The sequence below is a fragment of the Calonectris borealis genome, chromosome 3, assembly GCF_964195595.1.
Source record: "Calonectris borealis chromosome 3, bCalBor7.hap1.2, whole genome shotgun sequence".
Lineage (NCBI taxonomy): Eukaryota > Metazoa > Chordata > Aves > Procellariiformes > Procellariidae > Calonectris > Calonectris borealis.
Genome location: NC_134314.1, coordinates 114,495,259 through 114,511,711, shown reverse-complemented (window position 1 = coordinate 114,511,711; position 16,453 = coordinate 114,495,259). Strand labels below are relative to the sequence as shown.

General features: G+C 57.3%; 2 protein-coding genes across 2 annotated transcripts; both read left to right on the top strand.

Annotated features, from left to right (window-relative positions):
- Positions 1-990: 990 nt before the first annotated feature.
- LOC142081457 (T-cell activation Rho GTPase-activating protein-like) lies at positions 991-3,392 on the top strand. Its single transcript, XM_075148181.1, has 7 exons — positions 991-1,054; positions 1,222-1,417; positions 1,645-1,762; positions 1,890-2,035; positions 2,615-2,706; positions 2,793-2,953; positions 3,306-3,392. Exons 1-6 carry the CDS (start codon positions 1,002-1,004, stop codon positions 2,914-2,916), a joined length of 729 nt encoding a protein of 242 aa, XP_075004282.1. The 5' UTR covers positions 991-1,001; the 3' UTR covers positions 2,917-2,953; positions 3,306-3,392.
- A 5,166-nt stretch (positions 3,393-8,558) lies between these two features.
- LOC142081456 (T-cell activation Rho GTPase-activating protein-like) lies at positions 8,559-10,960 on the top strand. The gene is made up of 7 exons (XM_075148180.1): positions 8,559-8,622; positions 8,790-8,985; positions 9,213-9,330; positions 9,458-9,603; positions 10,183-10,274; positions 10,361-10,521; positions 10,874-10,960. The coding sequence occupies exons 1-6, from the start codon at positions 8,570-8,572 to the stop codon at positions 10,482-10,484; spliced, it is 729 nt and encodes a 242-aa protein (XP_075004281.1). The 5' UTR covers positions 8,559-8,569; the 3' UTR covers positions 10,485-10,521; positions 10,874-10,960.
- Positions 10,961-16,453: the final 5,493 nt, after the last annotated feature.

Below are 16,453 nucleotides of genomic sequence, written 5' to 3'. Positions count from 1 at the left end.
AGCCGCTGGACGTGGTTCTGCGGGGACACGCAGGCTCTGCTGCTGCCCACAGCTTGGAGGAGGGCAGGGCGAGGCCTGGGACAGGCTGTCCCGGTGGCACGCCGACTCTCGGGAGCCTCCCACCCGGAGCCGCGACTCCGGCTGCTGCCTCCCTGCCCGTCCTGCCGCACCGCTCAGCACCGCGCTGCAGGCAGGGCATGGCAGGGCAGGGCAGGGCAGGGCAGGCTCCGGGAGCGCTGGCCTGGCCGTCTCCATTGAGGGGCTCTTGCTCTCTTTTCCTTTGCAGCAGCAGGGAGCGGCAGCAGCAGGAGGAGGGGGCTGCCCTGGCCCTTTGCTCTGTGGCGGAGCCCGGACGCTGCCCAGGCGCCAGGGCAGGCGGGCTCCGGCTGCAGCAGGGCGCTCTTTGGCCAGCCCCTGGCAGCCCTCTGCGGGGAGGACGGCACGCTGCCCCAGCCCATCCAGGTAAGGCAGCCTGGACAGGGGGGCCCCAGCCCTCCCTCCGGCTGCTCCGGAGAGGCGGTGGGTGTCCCCAGGAGCTCCAGGGATGGGCGACTGCGCTCTTCACCCCCAGAACACGCTTCTGCTCCCAGCCCCTTTGCGGGGGAAAGGAGCTGGTTCTTGGGCAGAGCTTTGGCCCCGGCCACCGCTGTCAGAAGGCAGCTCTTCAGCCAAGCAACTGTCTCCTGTGTCTCCTTCAGGAGCTCCTGGATATCCTGCATCAGCAAGGACCATCAACGGAGGGGATATTCCGCCTAGCTGCCAGCGGGACGGCGTTTCGGGAGCTGCGGGAGGCCCTGGACAGCGGCGCAGACGTCGACCTGGGTAGCCAGCCTGTGCTGCTGCTGGCCGTCATCTTGAAGGTGAGCGCTTCTGACCTGCAGCTGGAAGAGCCCCTGGCTGGCCTGGACTCTTCAAAGGCTCACCGCGAGCCCTTGGCATTGCAGGACTTCCTGCGAAGCATCCCTGCCAAGCTCCTTCTGATGGACCTCTACGAGGACTGGATGGCGGCGATGCAGAAGAGCGTCAAGGAGGAGAAGGTGGAAGAGCTGAAAGCGTAAGTGTGGCCAGCAGCCTGCCTGTTGAGCAGGAGCCCTGACCGCTGGCTGAGAGCACCTGCAAAGCTGCGCAACACAGCCGCTGGCTCCCACCTGCCTTGGGCAAGCTTCGGGGACGGCTGTGGGCAACAGCTGCTCTATTACCGTTGCGTTCCTGTTCCCTCAGGGTGGCCGAGAAGTTGCCTGCAGCCAACCTCCTCCTCCTCAAGCGCCTGCTGTCCCTCCTCCAGCACATCGGCCACAACGCCTCCACCAGCAGGATGAGCTGCAGCAACCTGGCCATCTGCCTGGGGCCAAACCTGCTGAGCCCAGCCAGCGAGGACCTGCTCCCGCTGGAGGCCATGCTGGAGGTGACTCAGAAGGTACGCTCTATTGAGCAGCCGGCTGCAGCCTTCCCGAACCATCAGAGCTCGGCTGGTCAGAGGTCCCTGGCTGCCTCCTCTCTTGAGCAAATGCCGGTGGGGCGGCTGCCTGGCAGAGCAGCCCCACAGCCACAGCCTTCTGCGCAGAGGCAAGGGTCAGGAGTGGGAGAGGCTGCTTGACACGTTTTCCGCCCCCTGTGCTGAAACCAAGGATGTGATGTGTGCAGGTGAAGGTGCTGGTGGAGTTTCTGATTGAAAACCATTGTGAAGTCTTTGGGGAGGAGACAACTGGCCTTTCCAGTCCCTCAGCTGAGGCGTCACCAGCGCCCATGGACAGATCCACAGGTATGAGGAGGGACTGAGGCTCATCACAGCCTCAGCAGAATGCTGGCGTAGGGCTTTGGGTGCGTTTTGGTTTAGCTGTTGTCCTCTTGCAAGAAATCACTTTGCTGCCCATGCTTTTGCTTTCCAGAACTGCCTTTAGAAGAGCAACGGGGCCCTGCAGGCGACGCAGACATGGAGCACCAGGCAAAAGCCTTCCTGGACACACCAGCCTCTCTGCTTGTCCTCCAGAAAGCAGCAGGGGCAGACACGGTGGCGGGATCGGAAACGGCAGAGGTATGGCAGCTCCACAAACGCCGGGACAATGTGTCTCGTGTAGGAGGGTAGTTGCTGAGGAGTCCAAGTAGCTGCTGTGCCTCTTCCTGGCGCTCGAGCTCTGGTGGCTTTGTGTGGGGTTTTTTATCCTTCAGAATGATACGTGGTAAGTAAAACCAGAAAGGTGGTTTCTCGCATGTTAGGCACCTGCTTAATGAAAGGAAAGACCTACAAAACACCTAGAGAAAGGGAGATTTCAAAAGCAAAGCCTCCCAGCGCAGAAGGTGCTATTGCACCAAAGGGATATCCACCGAGCTCTGTCTGGGGAGGGCAGAAGAAACCCCGCAGAACGAAGCGGGCAAGCCTTTTCTTGCACGGAGGGGGACCGCAGGCTCCCTGCTGAATGGCCCCCCCAAATTAACTGAGGGTTACACAGCCGTGTGAACATGGTGTTCCAAAGTGAGGCCCTTGGAAGAAAGGGCTCACGCAAAGCAGCCAAAGGGATCTTCTCTGGAGAGCTAAGGTAGCAATTTGCCAAACAGTCGCTTACTACTCCAGGGTGTCCCTTGCCAGCTGCTAACGCCAACATTTCTGTTCTAGGCACCCGTTGCTTTGCCTCCAAGCACCCCACAGACCACGGCAGACTCCCTGGGAAGCGCAGAAGAACTAAAGGGCCTTTCAGAGGAGAGAAGGTAAAACGAGTCAGCTTTGGTGAAATCAAGAACTGATGCCAGTTGCTCCTGGCTTTCCCTGTCTAATCACATTGTGGGATGGAAAGGTTTGCAGGCTCCCGCCGGGACAACGAAAACCAAGGAAAAAGAAAGAGACAAGAGGTCTGGGCAGACGAGCGGGAATGCCAACGAGCAAAGAAAAGAAGGAAGACAGAAAAAGACGGGGACTGAAGGAAAGCAGGAAGGTGCAGAAGGTCAGGAAGGCCAGGTGTGTACCAGGCTCTGCTGCCCATCTTTCCCAGCTCGCAGCAAGGGACAGCGAGGGATGGTGCTGCGTGGGGTTTGGGAAGAACTCCGTGGCAGCTCCCCGGGGGCTCCCCATCGAGCCCTGCTGCGTGGCACAGGGGCACTGGGCATCTCTGCACAGGCACAGGGCTCTAAGGGCATTACCCGTGGGGATAAGGCACCAAAGCCAGCCCATAGCCAATGCCAGCAACAGCTCTCTCTTCTGGGCCATAAAGAATTCCTCGTAAACGCTCTTCCCCAAAGAAAAGGGAACAAAATCCTGCCTCTTCCTGCCTCTAGGGATTTATCAGAGCTTTCTGACTCTGTCGTTGCAGGGGCTGATTTGTTTTCACCAGCTGAACCGCTGTGACTCCTGGGCCCCCACAGCTGATGTGCACAATAAAATGGTCTTTTCTCTCTTCTGACTGTGTCTGCCGAACGATATTGTGGAGTGGGGAGCTGTTGCTTTGTGATGAATGCTCGGGGAGGAGTTTGGGATCGTCCCTTGTGCCAGCATCCTTTCCAGCGGGCATCAGGCCTGAGTTGGGATGCTTTAGGAGTGAAAGCGAAGCACAGAGTCCCACAGGAGGGTGGAGTTTGGGAGGGACCTGTGGAGGTCATCTGCTCCAACCCACCTGCTCCAGCAGGCTCACCTGGAGCAGGTTGCCTGGGACTGTGTCCTGGTGAGATTTGGGTATCTCCTAGAAGCAGCGCCACGAGCTCAGAGCGAGGGCAGGACGTAGGCAGGGCACGGTGTCCAGGAAGGGCTGAAGGTCCTTCTGCAGCCACCGTCACCTGCAGCTTCCTGCCCCCTGCAGCCACCCTCCTTGCACACTGATTGTCGGGCAGTTTCTGCAGACCCCCCGCTAACTCATGGCAATGGTAGAGATTAACGTCCACTTGCTGGGCGGTATAGATGCGTCAGCTCACCCAAAAAGCTTTTGAAGCAGCTCCAGCAGCAGCCGGACTGCTGAGGCTTTTGTGCAAACCGGTGTGGTACAGGGGACGCCCGCACCTTGACGGAGGAGGAAGGATGAGCACTCTCACCGTCAGGAGGGAACTCTTTTGCTCACAGCTTGTTGTGGTTTAACCCTGGCTGGCGGCTGAGCACCACACAGCTGCTCGCTCACTCCTCACTCCCCCGCAGGGAGATGGGAGGGAGAATCGGAAGGGTAAAAGGGAAAATACCTCATGGGTTCAGGTAAAGGCAGTTTTAGAATTAAAAAAAATTGTCAGAAAATAAAACCCAACCAAAAGGAAGGAGAGAGGAAAGTAAAGCCCAAGAAAAACAAGTGAGGCAAAGGAAAGCAATGGCTCCCCACCAACCGACCGATGCCCAGCCAGTCCCTGAGCAAGGGCAGCCCCCGCCAACCTCCACCCCCCACTTTTATTGCTCAGCACGGCGTCATATGCTGTGCGATCCCTTTGGGCAGTCGGCGTCAGATGTCCCCGCCGTGTCCCCTCCCAGCCTGCTCGCTGGCGGGGCAGTCTGAGGAGCAGGAAAGCCCTTGGCGCTCTGCAAGCGCTGCTCAGCAATAACTAACACACCCCTGGGTTATCAAGGCTGTTTTCGGCACCGATGCAGAACATAGCCCCGTACAAGCTTCGAGGAAGAAATTTCACGATTACGCTCATCATACGGTCCCATTTCAGGACTTCTTTTGCTCCGTCTTAAAACTCGCCTGGCCTTCACTACTGCTGCCATGGCAGCACTTCAGGCTGCTCTAGCTTCTGCCAATCCTCCTGGGGCATGACGGTCCTAGCAAGACCAGCCTTCAGACATCCCTGGCCCTGGAGACCTGGAGGAAAGGCTGGAGCAAAGAAGAGGTACCCTTAGTGCAAGAGGATCCGCTTAGACCCTCAGGTGGCAGAGGAGGAGATTAGAGAACACTTAAGCCAAGTAGAGATGCTCAAGTCCCTGATGGGCCCCCATGGGCTGCACCCTCGAGTGCTGAGGGAGCTGGCAGATGGGCTTGTGAGGCCACTCCAAAAGGGAGCTGTGCCTGAGGACGGCAAGAAAGCAAACACCACGCGGGCTGATGAGCACTGCAGTGGATGGAAGACTGGCTGAGCGGCCGGGCCGAGAGGGTGGTGCCCAGTGGCACCAAGTCTAGTTGGAGGCCAGGAACTAGCGGTGAAGCCCAAGGCAAGGGGCATTGGCAGCAGGTGGAGGGAGGTGGTCCTTGCCCTCTGCTGTGTCCTGCTGTGGTTTCCCCAGTGCAAGACAGACACGGCCACCCTGGAGAGAACCCCCAGGCCAGGGCCCCCCCAGGGCCCCTCCCACTTTCCGTTGGCCTCGGAATCTCGGTCTGTTGGAGCCAACAGCCACCAGAGACAGCAGGACGGAGCTGTGCTGGCACGCAGCAGCGCTGGGAGGAGGCAGGCTCTGGCCCAACAGCGCTGCCGCGGCACCGGCACCAGCACCCCGCTTCCCAGCCTCGCTGTCCACGCCTGGGCAGCCTCCTTGCTGCACGGCGAGGGTCCTCCTCTCCCGGGCAGGATGGGACAGGCCAACTGCTGCTGCGGCTCCAGGTGGGCTCCCCCCATGGCTCGGGGACACGCGGGCACCCGCGGGCCCCCAGCAGCGACCTTTCTCATGCCCGCCGCTCTCTGCTTTGCAGGGAGGCTCTCACCGATGCCGAGACGGTGCTGAGCGCGGACGTGCGGCTGACCTGGGGCCGCAAGAGGAGCGAGAGGCGCCTTCTCCTCCTCCAGGAGGAACTGGTGGTTGCCAAGTTGCAGTAAGACCCCCAGAGCCCAGCTGCCTTTCCCCCAGCCCTGGCCCTGGCACCAGGGCAGGGACACCCTGGCACCTTGCTGCTGGGTGCACCAAGGTCCATCCCAACGGCAGGTGGGGGACAGGGCTCTTCCCGGGGGCACCCCAGGGAGGCCACCTCCAGCTCACTGCCTGCCTCTCCTCTGCAGACGTGGCACCACCCTGCGCCCACAGCTCCGCCTGCCCCTGGACCAGCTGTGGGTGCTGAGTGGTGGGAAGGAGGCAGCAGGACAGGAAGAAGAGGAGGAGGCGGAAGACAGCCATGAGGACAGCACCTCCATCATCCTCGCCTGGCCCACCGGCTCCTGTGTTGCCACTTTTGCGTGAGTCGTGGTGCCGCGTCCCATGGCAGGGCACGAGAGGTTCCCAGCCATGCCCAGGCCATGCTGTGAATGGTCTCTGCCCCCTGTGCAGAGCCTGGGCAGGGAGCGGGCAGCACGCATGCAGGGAGGGATGGGGGGGCATTTCCATGTCCTGTATCCCCTGGTCACCTTTTGCTGCCCAGAAGGGAAGGGCAAAAGCAGCGGCTCTGGCAGGACAGAGGGAGCCAGGCCTTGGGCAGCGCCTCCGTCCTGCCCCACGGGGCTTCGTCCTGCCCCTGTGTCCTTCCCCACGGGGCAGGGCTGGGCGGGCGCCCGCCTCTGCCCACGGGCTGGGGGCAGCGGGATCTGACGCGTTTCTTCTTTCTTTCTGCAGCTCCCAGGCGCTGAAGGAGCTGTGGCTGGGCACACTGCTGGGGTAAGCTGGGGGGATGCTCCAGGCACAGCCGGACAGGGGAGAGGTGCCCCCGTGGCTACAGGCAGCTCTCGGGCAGAGCTCCCTGACAAGAGGGAAGAGGCAGCTTGGGGCTCACGCAGCTCTCTCCCTGTCCCTTCCCGGTGCACAGGACACCAGAAGGAGCAAAGAGAGCCAAGGTGACCCGTCTGCCATCCATCAAACTCCTGGAGAAGGAGCTGAGCCGCCGCCATGCCGTGAGTTTCTCTCTGCTCTGGGCTCTGTCCTCGAGCACTTTTCCTGCAGCCCAGCATCAGAGCATCGCTGCTCACCTTCTGCCACTCCTTCTCTCTTGCCCAGTGGAGGACATTCAGCGCCAGGAGCCTGCGGAGGCTGATGGAGGGCCAGGCAGAGGTGAGAATGGCTGCCTTTCAGCCTCCTCTGCCTGTGCCAGGGTGTGCGGCGACTGGGGTGAGCTTGTGCAGGAGGGAGGGAGGGAGGTCCCATGGTGCCACTCGGGGAGCGGAGAAGGTTGGGGAGCCACCAGGAACATCGGCACGTCCTCACTGGCGGTGCTGGGAGGAATCCTGCTGCGCAGGGCAGAGAGCCTGGGAGGGCAGAGGGTCCCAGCTCTGCCGCGCTCAGGCTGCTGGTGCCGGGCGGCAGCTCGCCGGTGGCCCTTTCTGCTGCAGGGCTGCTCTCTAAGCGCAGCCTGGTTCTTGCAGGGTGATCCCACGCAAGGGCCTCCGACGGCCCCATCTGCCAACAGAGTGGGACTTTGCCACTCGGCAGGTGAGTTTTGGTGAGAAAGGCAGGGAGGGCCTTCTGTTCTCCTGAACTGGCACGTCTGCAGAAGTGAGGATGCTGCTGCTGCTGCCCTTCGCCCAGAGGCAGTTGGTGCCCATCACGCTGCAGCAGGAGAGAGCTGAGCCCTGGGGACCCTTCGATAGTGCCCAGCGCTCGAGGTCCCCAGAGCCCGGCGGATGGGTCCCCGCTCCTCGGCCGGAGCCGGCAGGAGCTGTGCTCACTTGTCCCTTGAGTGTCGCCGCAGGTGTGGCACCCCAAGGGAGGATGTCACCTGGAGGAGCAAGGACACCCACTGGGCAGCAGCCGCTGGACGTGGTTCTGCGGGGACACGCAGGCTCTGCTGCTGCCCACAGCTTGGAGGAGGGCAGGGCGAGGCCTGGGACAGGCTGTCCCGGTGGCACGCCGACTCTCGGGAGCCTCCCACCCGGAGCCGCGACTCCGGCTGCTGCCTCCCTGCCCGTCCTGCCGCACCGCTCAGCACCGCGCTGCAGGCAGGGCATGGCAGGGCAGGGCAGGGCAGGGCAGGCTCCGGGAGCGCTGGCCTGGCCGTCTCCATTGAGGGGCTCTTGCTCTCTTTTCCTTTGCAGCAGCAGGGAGCGGCAGCAGCAGGAGGAGGGGGCTGCCCTGGCCCTTTGCTCTGTGGCGGAGCCCGGACGCTGCCCAGGCGCCAGGGCAGGCGGGCTCCGGCTGCAGCAGGGCGCTCTTTGGCCAGCCCCTGGCAGCCCTCTGCGGGGAGGACGGCACGCTGCCCCAGCCCATCCAGGTAAGGCAGCCTGGACAGGGGGGCCCCAGCCCTCCCTCCGGCTGCTCCGGAGAGGCGGTGGGTGTCCCCAGGAGCTCCAGGGATGGGCGACTGCGCTCTTCACCCCCAGAACACGCTTCTGCTCCCAGCCCCTTTGCGGGGGAAAGGAGCTGGTTCTTGGGCAGAGCTTTGGCCCCGGCCACCGCTGTCAGAAGGCAGCTCTTCAGCCAAGCAACTGTCTCCTGTGTCTCCTTCAGGAGCTCCTGGATATCCTGCATCAGCAAGGACCATCAACGGAGGGGATATTCCGCCTAGCTGCCAGCGGGACGGCGTTTCGGGAGCTGCGGGAGGCCCTGGACAGCGGCGCAGACGTCGACCTGGGTAGCCAGCCTGTGCTGCTGCTGGCCGTCATCTTGAAGGTGAGCGCTTCTGACCTGCAGCTGGAAGAGCCCCTGGCTGGCCTGGACTCTTCAAAGGCTCACCGCGAGCCCTTGGCATTGCAGGACTTCCTGCGAAGCATCCCTGCCAAGCTCCTTCTGATGGACCTCTACGAGGACTGGATGGCGGCGATGCAGAAGAGCGTCAAGGAGGAGAAGGTGGAAGAGCTGAAAGCGTAAGTGTGGCCAGCAGCCTGCCTGTTGAGCAGGAGCCCTGACCGCTGGCTGAGAGCACCTGCAAAGCTGCGCAACACAGCCGCTGGCTCCCACCTGCCTTGGGCAAGCTTCGGGGACGGCTGTGGGCAACAGCTGCTCTATTACCGTTGCGTTCCTGTTCCCTCAGGGTGGCCGAGAAGTTGCCTGCAGCCAACCTCCTCCTCCTCAAGCGCCTGCTGTCCCTCCTCCAGCACATCGGCCACAACGCCTCCACCAGCAGGATGAGCTGCAGCAACCTGGCCATCTGCCTGGGGCCAAACCTGCTGAGCCCAGCCAGCGAGGACCTGCTCCCGCTGGAGGCCATGCTGGAGGTGACTCAGAAGGTACGCTCTATTGAGCAGCCGGCTGCAGCCTTCCCGAACCATCAGAGCTCGGCTGGTCAGAGGTCCCTGGCTGCCTCCTCTCTTGAGCAAATGCCGGTGGGGCGGCTGCCTGGCAGAGCAGCCCCACAGCCACAGCCTTCTGCGCAGAGGCAAGGGTCAGGAGTGGGAGAGGCTGCTTGACACGTTTTCCGCCCCCTGTGCTGAAACCAAGGATGTGATGTGTGCAGGTGAAGGTGCTGGTGGAGTTTCTGATTGAAAACCATTGTGAAGTCTTTGGGGAGGAGACAACTGGCCTTTCCAGTCCCTCAGCTGAGGCGTCACCAGCGCCCATGGACAGATCCACAGGTATGAGGAGGGACTGAGGCTCATCACAGCCTCAGCAGAATGCTGGCGTAGGGCTTTGGGTGCGTTTTGGTTTAGCTGTTGTCCTCTTGCAAGAAATCACTTTGCTGCCCATGCTTTTGCTTTCCAGAACTGCCTTTAGAAGAGCAACGGGGCCCTGCAGGCGACGCAGACATGGAGCACCAGGCAAAAGCCTTCCTGGACACACCAGCCTCTCTGCTTGTCCTCCAGAAAGCAGCAGGGGCAGACACGGTGGCGGGATCGGAAACGGCAGAGGTATGGCAGCTCCACAAACGCCGGGACAATGTGTCTCGTGTAGGAGGGTAGTTGCTGAGGAGTCCAAGTAGCTGCTGTGCCTCTTCCTGGCGCTCGAGCTCTGGTGGCTTTGTGTGGGGTTTTTTATCCTTCAGAATGATACGTGGTAAGTAAAACCAGAAAGGTGGTTTCTCGCATGTTAGGCACCTGCTTAATGAAAGGAAAGACCTACAAAACACCTAGAGAAAGGGAGATTTCAAAAGCAAAGCCTCCCACCGCAGAAGGTGCTATTGCACCAAAGGGATATCCACCGAGCTCTGTCTGGGGAGGGCAGAAGAAACCCCGCAGAACGAAGCGGGCAAGCCTTTTCTTGCACGGAGGGGGACCGCAGGCTCCCTGCTGAATGGCCCCCCCAAATTAACTGAGGGTTACACAGCCGTGTGAACATGGTGTTCCAAAGTGAGGCCCTTGGAAGAAAGGGCTCACGCAAAGCAGCCAAAGGGATCTTCTCTGGAGAGCTAAGGTAGCAATTTGCCAAACAGTCGCTTACTACTCCAGGGTGTCCCTTGCCAGCTGCTAACGCCAACATTTCTGTTCTAGGCACCCGTTGCTTTGCCTCCAAGCACCCCACAGACCACGGCAGACTCCCTGGGAAGCGCAGAAGAACTAAAGGGCCTTTCAGAGGAGAGAAGGTAAAACGAGTCAGCTTTGGTGAAATCAAGAACTGATGCCAGTTGCTCCTGGCTTTCCCTGTCTAATCACATTGTGGGATGGAAAGGTTTGCAGGCTCCCGCCGGGACAACGAAAACCAAGGAAAAAGAAAGAGACAAGAGGTCTGGGCAGACGAGCGGGAATGCCAACGAGCAAAGAAAAGAAGGAAGACAGAAAAAGACGGGGACTGAAGGAAAGCAGGAAGGTGCAGAAGGTCAGGAAGGCCAGGTGTGTACCAGGCTCTGCTGCCCATCTTTCCCAGCTCGCAGCAAGGGACAGCGAGGGATGGTGCTGCGTGGGGTTTGGGAAGAACTCCGTGGCAGCTCCCCGGGGGCTCCCCATCGAGCCCTGCTGCGTGGCACAGGGGCACTGGGCATCTCTGCACAGGCACAGGGCTCTAAGGGCATTACCCGTGGGGATAAGGCACCAAAGCCAGCCCATAGCCAATGCCAGCAACAGCTCTCTCTTCTGGGCCATAAAGAATTCCTCGTAAACGCTCTTCCCCAAAGAAAAGGGAACAAAATCCTGCCTCTTCCTGCCTCTAGGGATTTATCAGAGCTTTCTGACTCTGTCGTTGCAGGGGCTGATTTGTTTTCACCAGCTGAACCGCTGTGACTCCTGGGCCCCCACAGCTGATGTGCACAATAAAATGGTCTTTTCTCTCTTCTGACTGTGTCTGCCGAACGATATTGTGGAGTGGGGAGCTGTTGCTTTGTGATGAATGCTCGGGGAGGAGTTTGGGATCGTCCCTTGTGCCAGCATCCTTTCCAGCGGGCATCAGGCCTGAGTTGGGATGCTTTAGGAGTGAAAGCGAAGCACAGAGTCCCACAGGAGGGTGGAGTTTGGGAGGGACCTGTGGAGGTCATCTGCTCCAACCCACCTGCTCCAGCAGGCTCACCTGGAGCCAGTAAAATGTATCACCCCAACAGTAAAATATGGGTTTCTCATGTGCAGCTGGAATATCATGTGTTTTCATTTGTGCCCGTTTTCTCTGGTCCTCTCAGTGCACACTCTTGAGAAGAGCCTGGCTCCCTCACCTTCTTTCCTTCTCAGCAGGTTTTTATACCCATTGATAAGACACCCCCTGCCCTCCCCTCCCCGCCCCCCCCAGTCTTCTCTTCTCTTCTCCCAGCTGAAGAGTGCCAGCTCTCTCAGCCTCTCCTCATGTGGCAAGAAGAAGGAGAATTTTCACTGGTCCTCTACTGGAAACATTTGGAAGGCCTCCATCTCAAGGAAGAAATTTGAGACATTAGTCTTCATCTAGGTTGCCTCATGAGCTGTGCGATTGCAGTTTGGTGTAGAAATGCCAGAGGCATCATTAACAGGGTGCTAATTTGGCAGTTCCGGTCATTCAGCTCATCGGAGCACTAAGCTGGACACCCGGAGAGGGCAACTGTGTGTCAGCCAGGCTGGATGCTCAGTGTTGAGCACAGCAGTGGCACAGCAGTGCCACAGCCACTGCTCGAGCTATGTGTGCGCTGGCAACTTGCCCCTGAGCGTCCTCGTGCCCTGACATCTTGCATCTCTCAGGTCGCTTTGACAAAAAGTTATTGACAAAGGTATGAAGGTGGCACGGGGCACAACTGCTGGAAGAATCTGCCACGGTCCTTGTCTTGGTGGGAAGGTGTTGGCAGCGAGAGCTACGTCATGGGGGACATTGCTTATCGCTAGTGCAGCAACCGAGTGAGGAGGTGCTACCATTTGCCACCTACCATGAAGGTAGGCTGTAACGGAGAGGATGCGCTGCTTTGCCGCATCCCTAACAACCAGAAGTATCAGCTTCAGTTCCTTCAGTGTCTTTCAGTTACCGCGTGTGGCTTTCTACGTGGGTGCTACTATTTTGCTGTCGAGGGTAGCTTCTGTCAAGCGTTGTGCTTTGGCCTTTTCTTGGTCTCTACTGAAAGAGTTGATAGCGTCAATCCAATGCAGCACGTAAGAGAGCAGCGTGCCACCAATGGGGGTTTGGGCTCCTTGCCTTGAGCCACCTGCGTTAAAAGAAACGCAATGAAGCTGATGACTCTGGTCCTGGACGTCTCCCTTGCCCGTGTGGAGGCAGATTGCCTGAGTCTCGGTCATCCTTCACTTTCTGTAGTCATTTACAACAAAGGTTGCTTTTGAAATGTTTTTCATGGTGCAAGTGCTCTTTGGCCTTTCCCTCTCTCCCCCTCTTTCACAGCGCATTGCTCTTAGGAAAACCTGCTGATGACATGAGATGTGCCAGATGAAAATAAGTAACAAAAATAACCTCTTAACCTCTGCTGACTGGATCCGGCCACTTTTGAGCAGGACTTTCCTAAGTGTAAAATGGCTGCGGAGAGGAATCTTTACCGTCCAGATTCCTAGGGCTACCGGGACTGGGGGCTAAAAAGACAAGAAAGCATGGTAGCCTGCTTGCTTTATTTTTGCTTCTTTATTTCTTCTACTACCTTCTCCCATAGGTGTTCCCACCTTTCGTCCCTTAGCTCCTCGCAAGCACGGACTCAGCACTGGATCACGTTTTAGAAATGATTTGTTGGACTCCTTCCAAGCAAAGACTCAAGCGATTCAGACCTGCCTGTATTTTCCAGTTCAGTATTTCTTCTAGTCAGGGTGTTGTTGATTCCGTAGCTGTTGAGAGTTGGAATCTTTGTTGGAATCTTTTTCCGAGCAGGTCGTCATGAAAGCTGATAGGGAGCAGCAGTTGATCTGAACTGGCCCCGGCGACCCACCGTGCAATTAATTGTTCCCCTCACTTGGGTCATGGAAACAGGTTTTTCTGTGAAGTAAGTACGTGCGGCTGCTTCAGGGGAGGTGCACCCAGCTGATACAGGACGTAGGGGCCTTGAAAGCCTGTCTGTTCTGTGGGATTTTGGAACATGTTTTTGGAAATGCTGGTTTTAAGTGGGAATGAACGAAGACATTTGCTACCACCTTGAAGTGTTTCCGCAGTCAGAGTCACGGCTTCAAGAAAACTGCGATACTGAACTGCATGTGACAAGGAGGAGAAAACGCTGTTGTTAGTAACTCTCTGAGAAGCAGAACATTGAAGGCTCGGGGTCTGTGCCTTCGGGCCTTGTCTACCTTGCCTTTCCCATTTGTGCCTGCTAAAAAAGGTGCAAGCTTCTGTTGTTGGAATAAAAAGCAGCCGCTGTTTCAATTGCACACCTTGACAGCTACAGCAATTACAGAGTTGCTAACTCCCCTGCTCTGACACCCAAAGCAAAACAGACTTGTTCTGAAGGCTTTGTACGAATGTACGGCTTTCAAATATGGCACTCCTTGGAGACATGGCTGGTTCGATAGTGGGTTCCCTTGTTCCTGGTTGGCAAACTGAAAAGCACAATGAGGTTGGGCTGCCAAAAGCCGAGCCGGTGCTCTTGAAGAAAATGCTGGTTGGTTTTAAATAGGCAAATGTGCCTCCTCTCGAAAACCTGTTCCACGACACAACAGCACGGTTTTCAAAGAGCATTAACACCATCATGAAGACAAACCCGGGTGGCGAATATTCACACTCAATCTCCAGGTGCGTAACACCTTCCCTGGGGAGAAGGGAGATGCTATTAATATAAACAACTTCTGTATATGAGTCTTTCCCTGGTTTCAATATCCCTGGGTACCTGAGACATTGGCTGGGGACCTACATGAGACCCCCAGCCCCTGGAGTGGCGGCTGGAGCATGGGTAGGTCAAAGGACCCTGATGGGAGCCCTGCAGGGCTTCATCCCTTGCGCCAACAGGCACCTTCCCTTGTCACACCACAGAGCACCTCATGGGCTGGAAAAGGGATGCTCTGGAGAGCTTCTGGCAAATCTCTGGAAAAGAGCTTGTCTCGCCACCTCTCCCAGGGGCTTCCTCAGCTCTGGTGCCCTCCCCAGGGACAGCCCCACCAGGTGGGTGCAGTCAGCATCGCAGGAGAAAACAGGCAGCGGCCACAACCGTCAACACTGCGGGAAAGCTGGGAACCCAGAGACCCTCCCAGGCTCTCCAATCCCGGAAGAGTGGGTTTAGATCCCTTCTCCCAAAGTGCTCAATTTCCTTGAAAGCATTAACCGCTGGACCCACACTGTTTCTCACTGCAGTGTTGTCGTGGTTTAACCTGGCAGGCAGCCAAATACCACGCAGCCGCTCACTCACTCCCCCCACCCCCAGCGGGACGGGGAGAGAATCGGAAGGGTAACAGTGAGAAAAACTCGTGGGTTAAGATAAAGACAGTTTAATAGAACAGGGAAAAAAAGGGGAAATAATAATGATAATGATAAAATATACAAAATGAGTGATGCACAACGCAATTGCTCACCACCCGCGCTGACCGATAACCAAGTAGCGATCGGTACTTCCTGGATCACGCCTACCCTTCATATACTGAGCATGACGTCACATGGTATGGAATACCCCATTGGCCAGCTGGGCTGGCTGTCCTGATTATGTTCCCTCCCATCTTGTGTACCTAGCTCAGTCAGTAGGCACGGGAGCTGTCCTTGGACTAGGAGGGCACTTAGCAACAACTGAAAACATCAGTGTGTTATCAACATTCTCCTCGTACTAAATCCAAAACACAGCACTAGGAAGAAATTTAACCCTATCCCAGCCGAAACCAGGACAGTATGCACCCCTTATTCCATACCATTTACGTCGTGCTTAGGTCTCACATCTTTTTTTAATACATTTCAATTAACCACCACTATCTTTCTTTATATATACACACATATATATATATGCACGCGCAGATATCATTCCCTCGGTCTATGGACTATCCCTCTAAAATGTCCATTGAGTTCATTTAGTCCATGACTTTGGGCTCCATCTGTTATAACAGTCTTTCAGGGCCGAAGAGATGGTGTGCGGTGCTGGGCCGTTGCATCCTGAAGCCAGTTCTCATTTCGGTACTGCTGCGCTCATCCAGTTCTATCATCGTTGCACTTTGCTCGGTTTCATCGGAGTTAGTTCATTCTTCACTAATCTGGGTGATTTTCACTGTTATACCACTGCTATATCATAGAAATAATGATATACAATATCATGTAACAGTTGACATCAAAATTCAGTTCATTGGCTATTTTCACCCAAAATCAAATCCCCTTGAGGTACACACCGGACCTCCCCATCCTTTCGCATCACCCACCAGGTGTACCCAGGTCCTTGAGCAAAAGCAATCCCACGGATGGGTTTTCCCTTGCCAGAGGCAGGAGTAACCCAGACTGTCTTCCCCAGCATATTCCTTATGTGCACGACAGGGACTTTATCTCCATCTACAGTACGTAAGAGTCTTGATTGAGCAGGGCCAGCTCGATTGGCAGATCCCCTGGTATTGACTAACCAGGTGGCCTTTGCTAAATGTGTATCCCAATGTTTGAATGTCCCACCACCCATTGCTCTCAGTGTTGTCTTTAACAGCCCATTGTATCGTTCGATTTTCCCGGAGGCTGGTGCATGGTAGGGGATGTGATAGACCCACTCAATGCCGTGCTCTTTGGCCCAGGTGTCTATGAGGGTGTTTCGGAAGTGAGTCCCGTTGTCTGACTCAATTCTTTCTGGGGTGCCATGTCGCCACAGGACTTGCTTTTCAAGGCCCAGGATGGTGTTCCGGGCAGTGGCATGGGGCACAGGGTATGTTTCCAGCCATCCGGTGGTTGCTTCCACCATGGTGAGCACATAGCGCTTACCGTGTCGGGTTTGTGGGAGTGTGATATAATCAATCTGCCAGGCCTCCCCATATTTATATTTCAACCATCGTTCTCCATACCAAAGAGGCTTTACTCGCTTGGCTTGTTTGATTGCAGCGCACGTTTCACACTCATGGATAACCTGTGCAATAGTGTCCATGGTTAAGTCCACCCCTCGATCACGAGCCCATCTCTTCCTTGATGGCCTGACACGTCATGGGCCCACCGAGCTATAAATAGTTCACCCTTATGTTGCCAGTCCAAATCCACCTGAGCCACTTCAATCTTAGCAGCCTGGTCCACCTGCTCGTTATTTTGATGTTCCTCAGTAGCCCGACTCTTGGGTACGTGAGCATCTACGTGACGTACTTTTACAGTCAGGTTCTCTACCCGGGCAGCAATATCTTGCCACAACGCGGCAGCCCAGATGGGTTTACCTCTGCGCTGCCAGTTGTTCTGCTTCCACTGCTGCAACCACCCCCACAGGGCATTTGCCACCATCCATGAGTCAGTATAGAG

Excerpts from the sequence above, each read along its gene's own strand:
- LOC142081457 (XM_075148181.1), top strand. The coding sequence starts at position 1,002 with ATGGCGGCGATGCAGAAGAGCGTCAAGGAGGAGAAGGTGGAAGAGCTG. Across the intron at positions 1,763-1,889 it reads GCCCATGGACAGATCCACAG|AACTGCCTTTAGAAGAGCAA; the intron begins GTATGAGGAGGG and ends TTTGCTTTCCAG. Across the intron at positions 2,036-2,614 it reads CGGGATCGGAAACGGCAGAG|GCACCCGTTGCTTTGCCTCC; the intron begins GTATGGCAGCTC and ends TTTCTGTTCTAG.
- LOC142081456 (XM_075148180.1), top strand. The coding sequence starts at position 8,570 with ATGGCGGCGATGCAGAAGAGCGTCAAGGAGGAGAAGGTGGAAGAGCTG. Across the intron at positions 8,623-8,789 it reads AAGGTGGAAGAGCTGAAAGC|GGTGGCCGAGAAGTTGCCTG; the intron begins GTAAGTGTGGCC and ends CTGTTCCCTCAG. Across the intron at positions 9,604-10,182 it reads CGGGATCGGAAACGGCAGAG|GCACCCGTTGCTTTGCCTCC; the intron begins GTATGGCAGCTC and ends TTTCTGTTCTAG.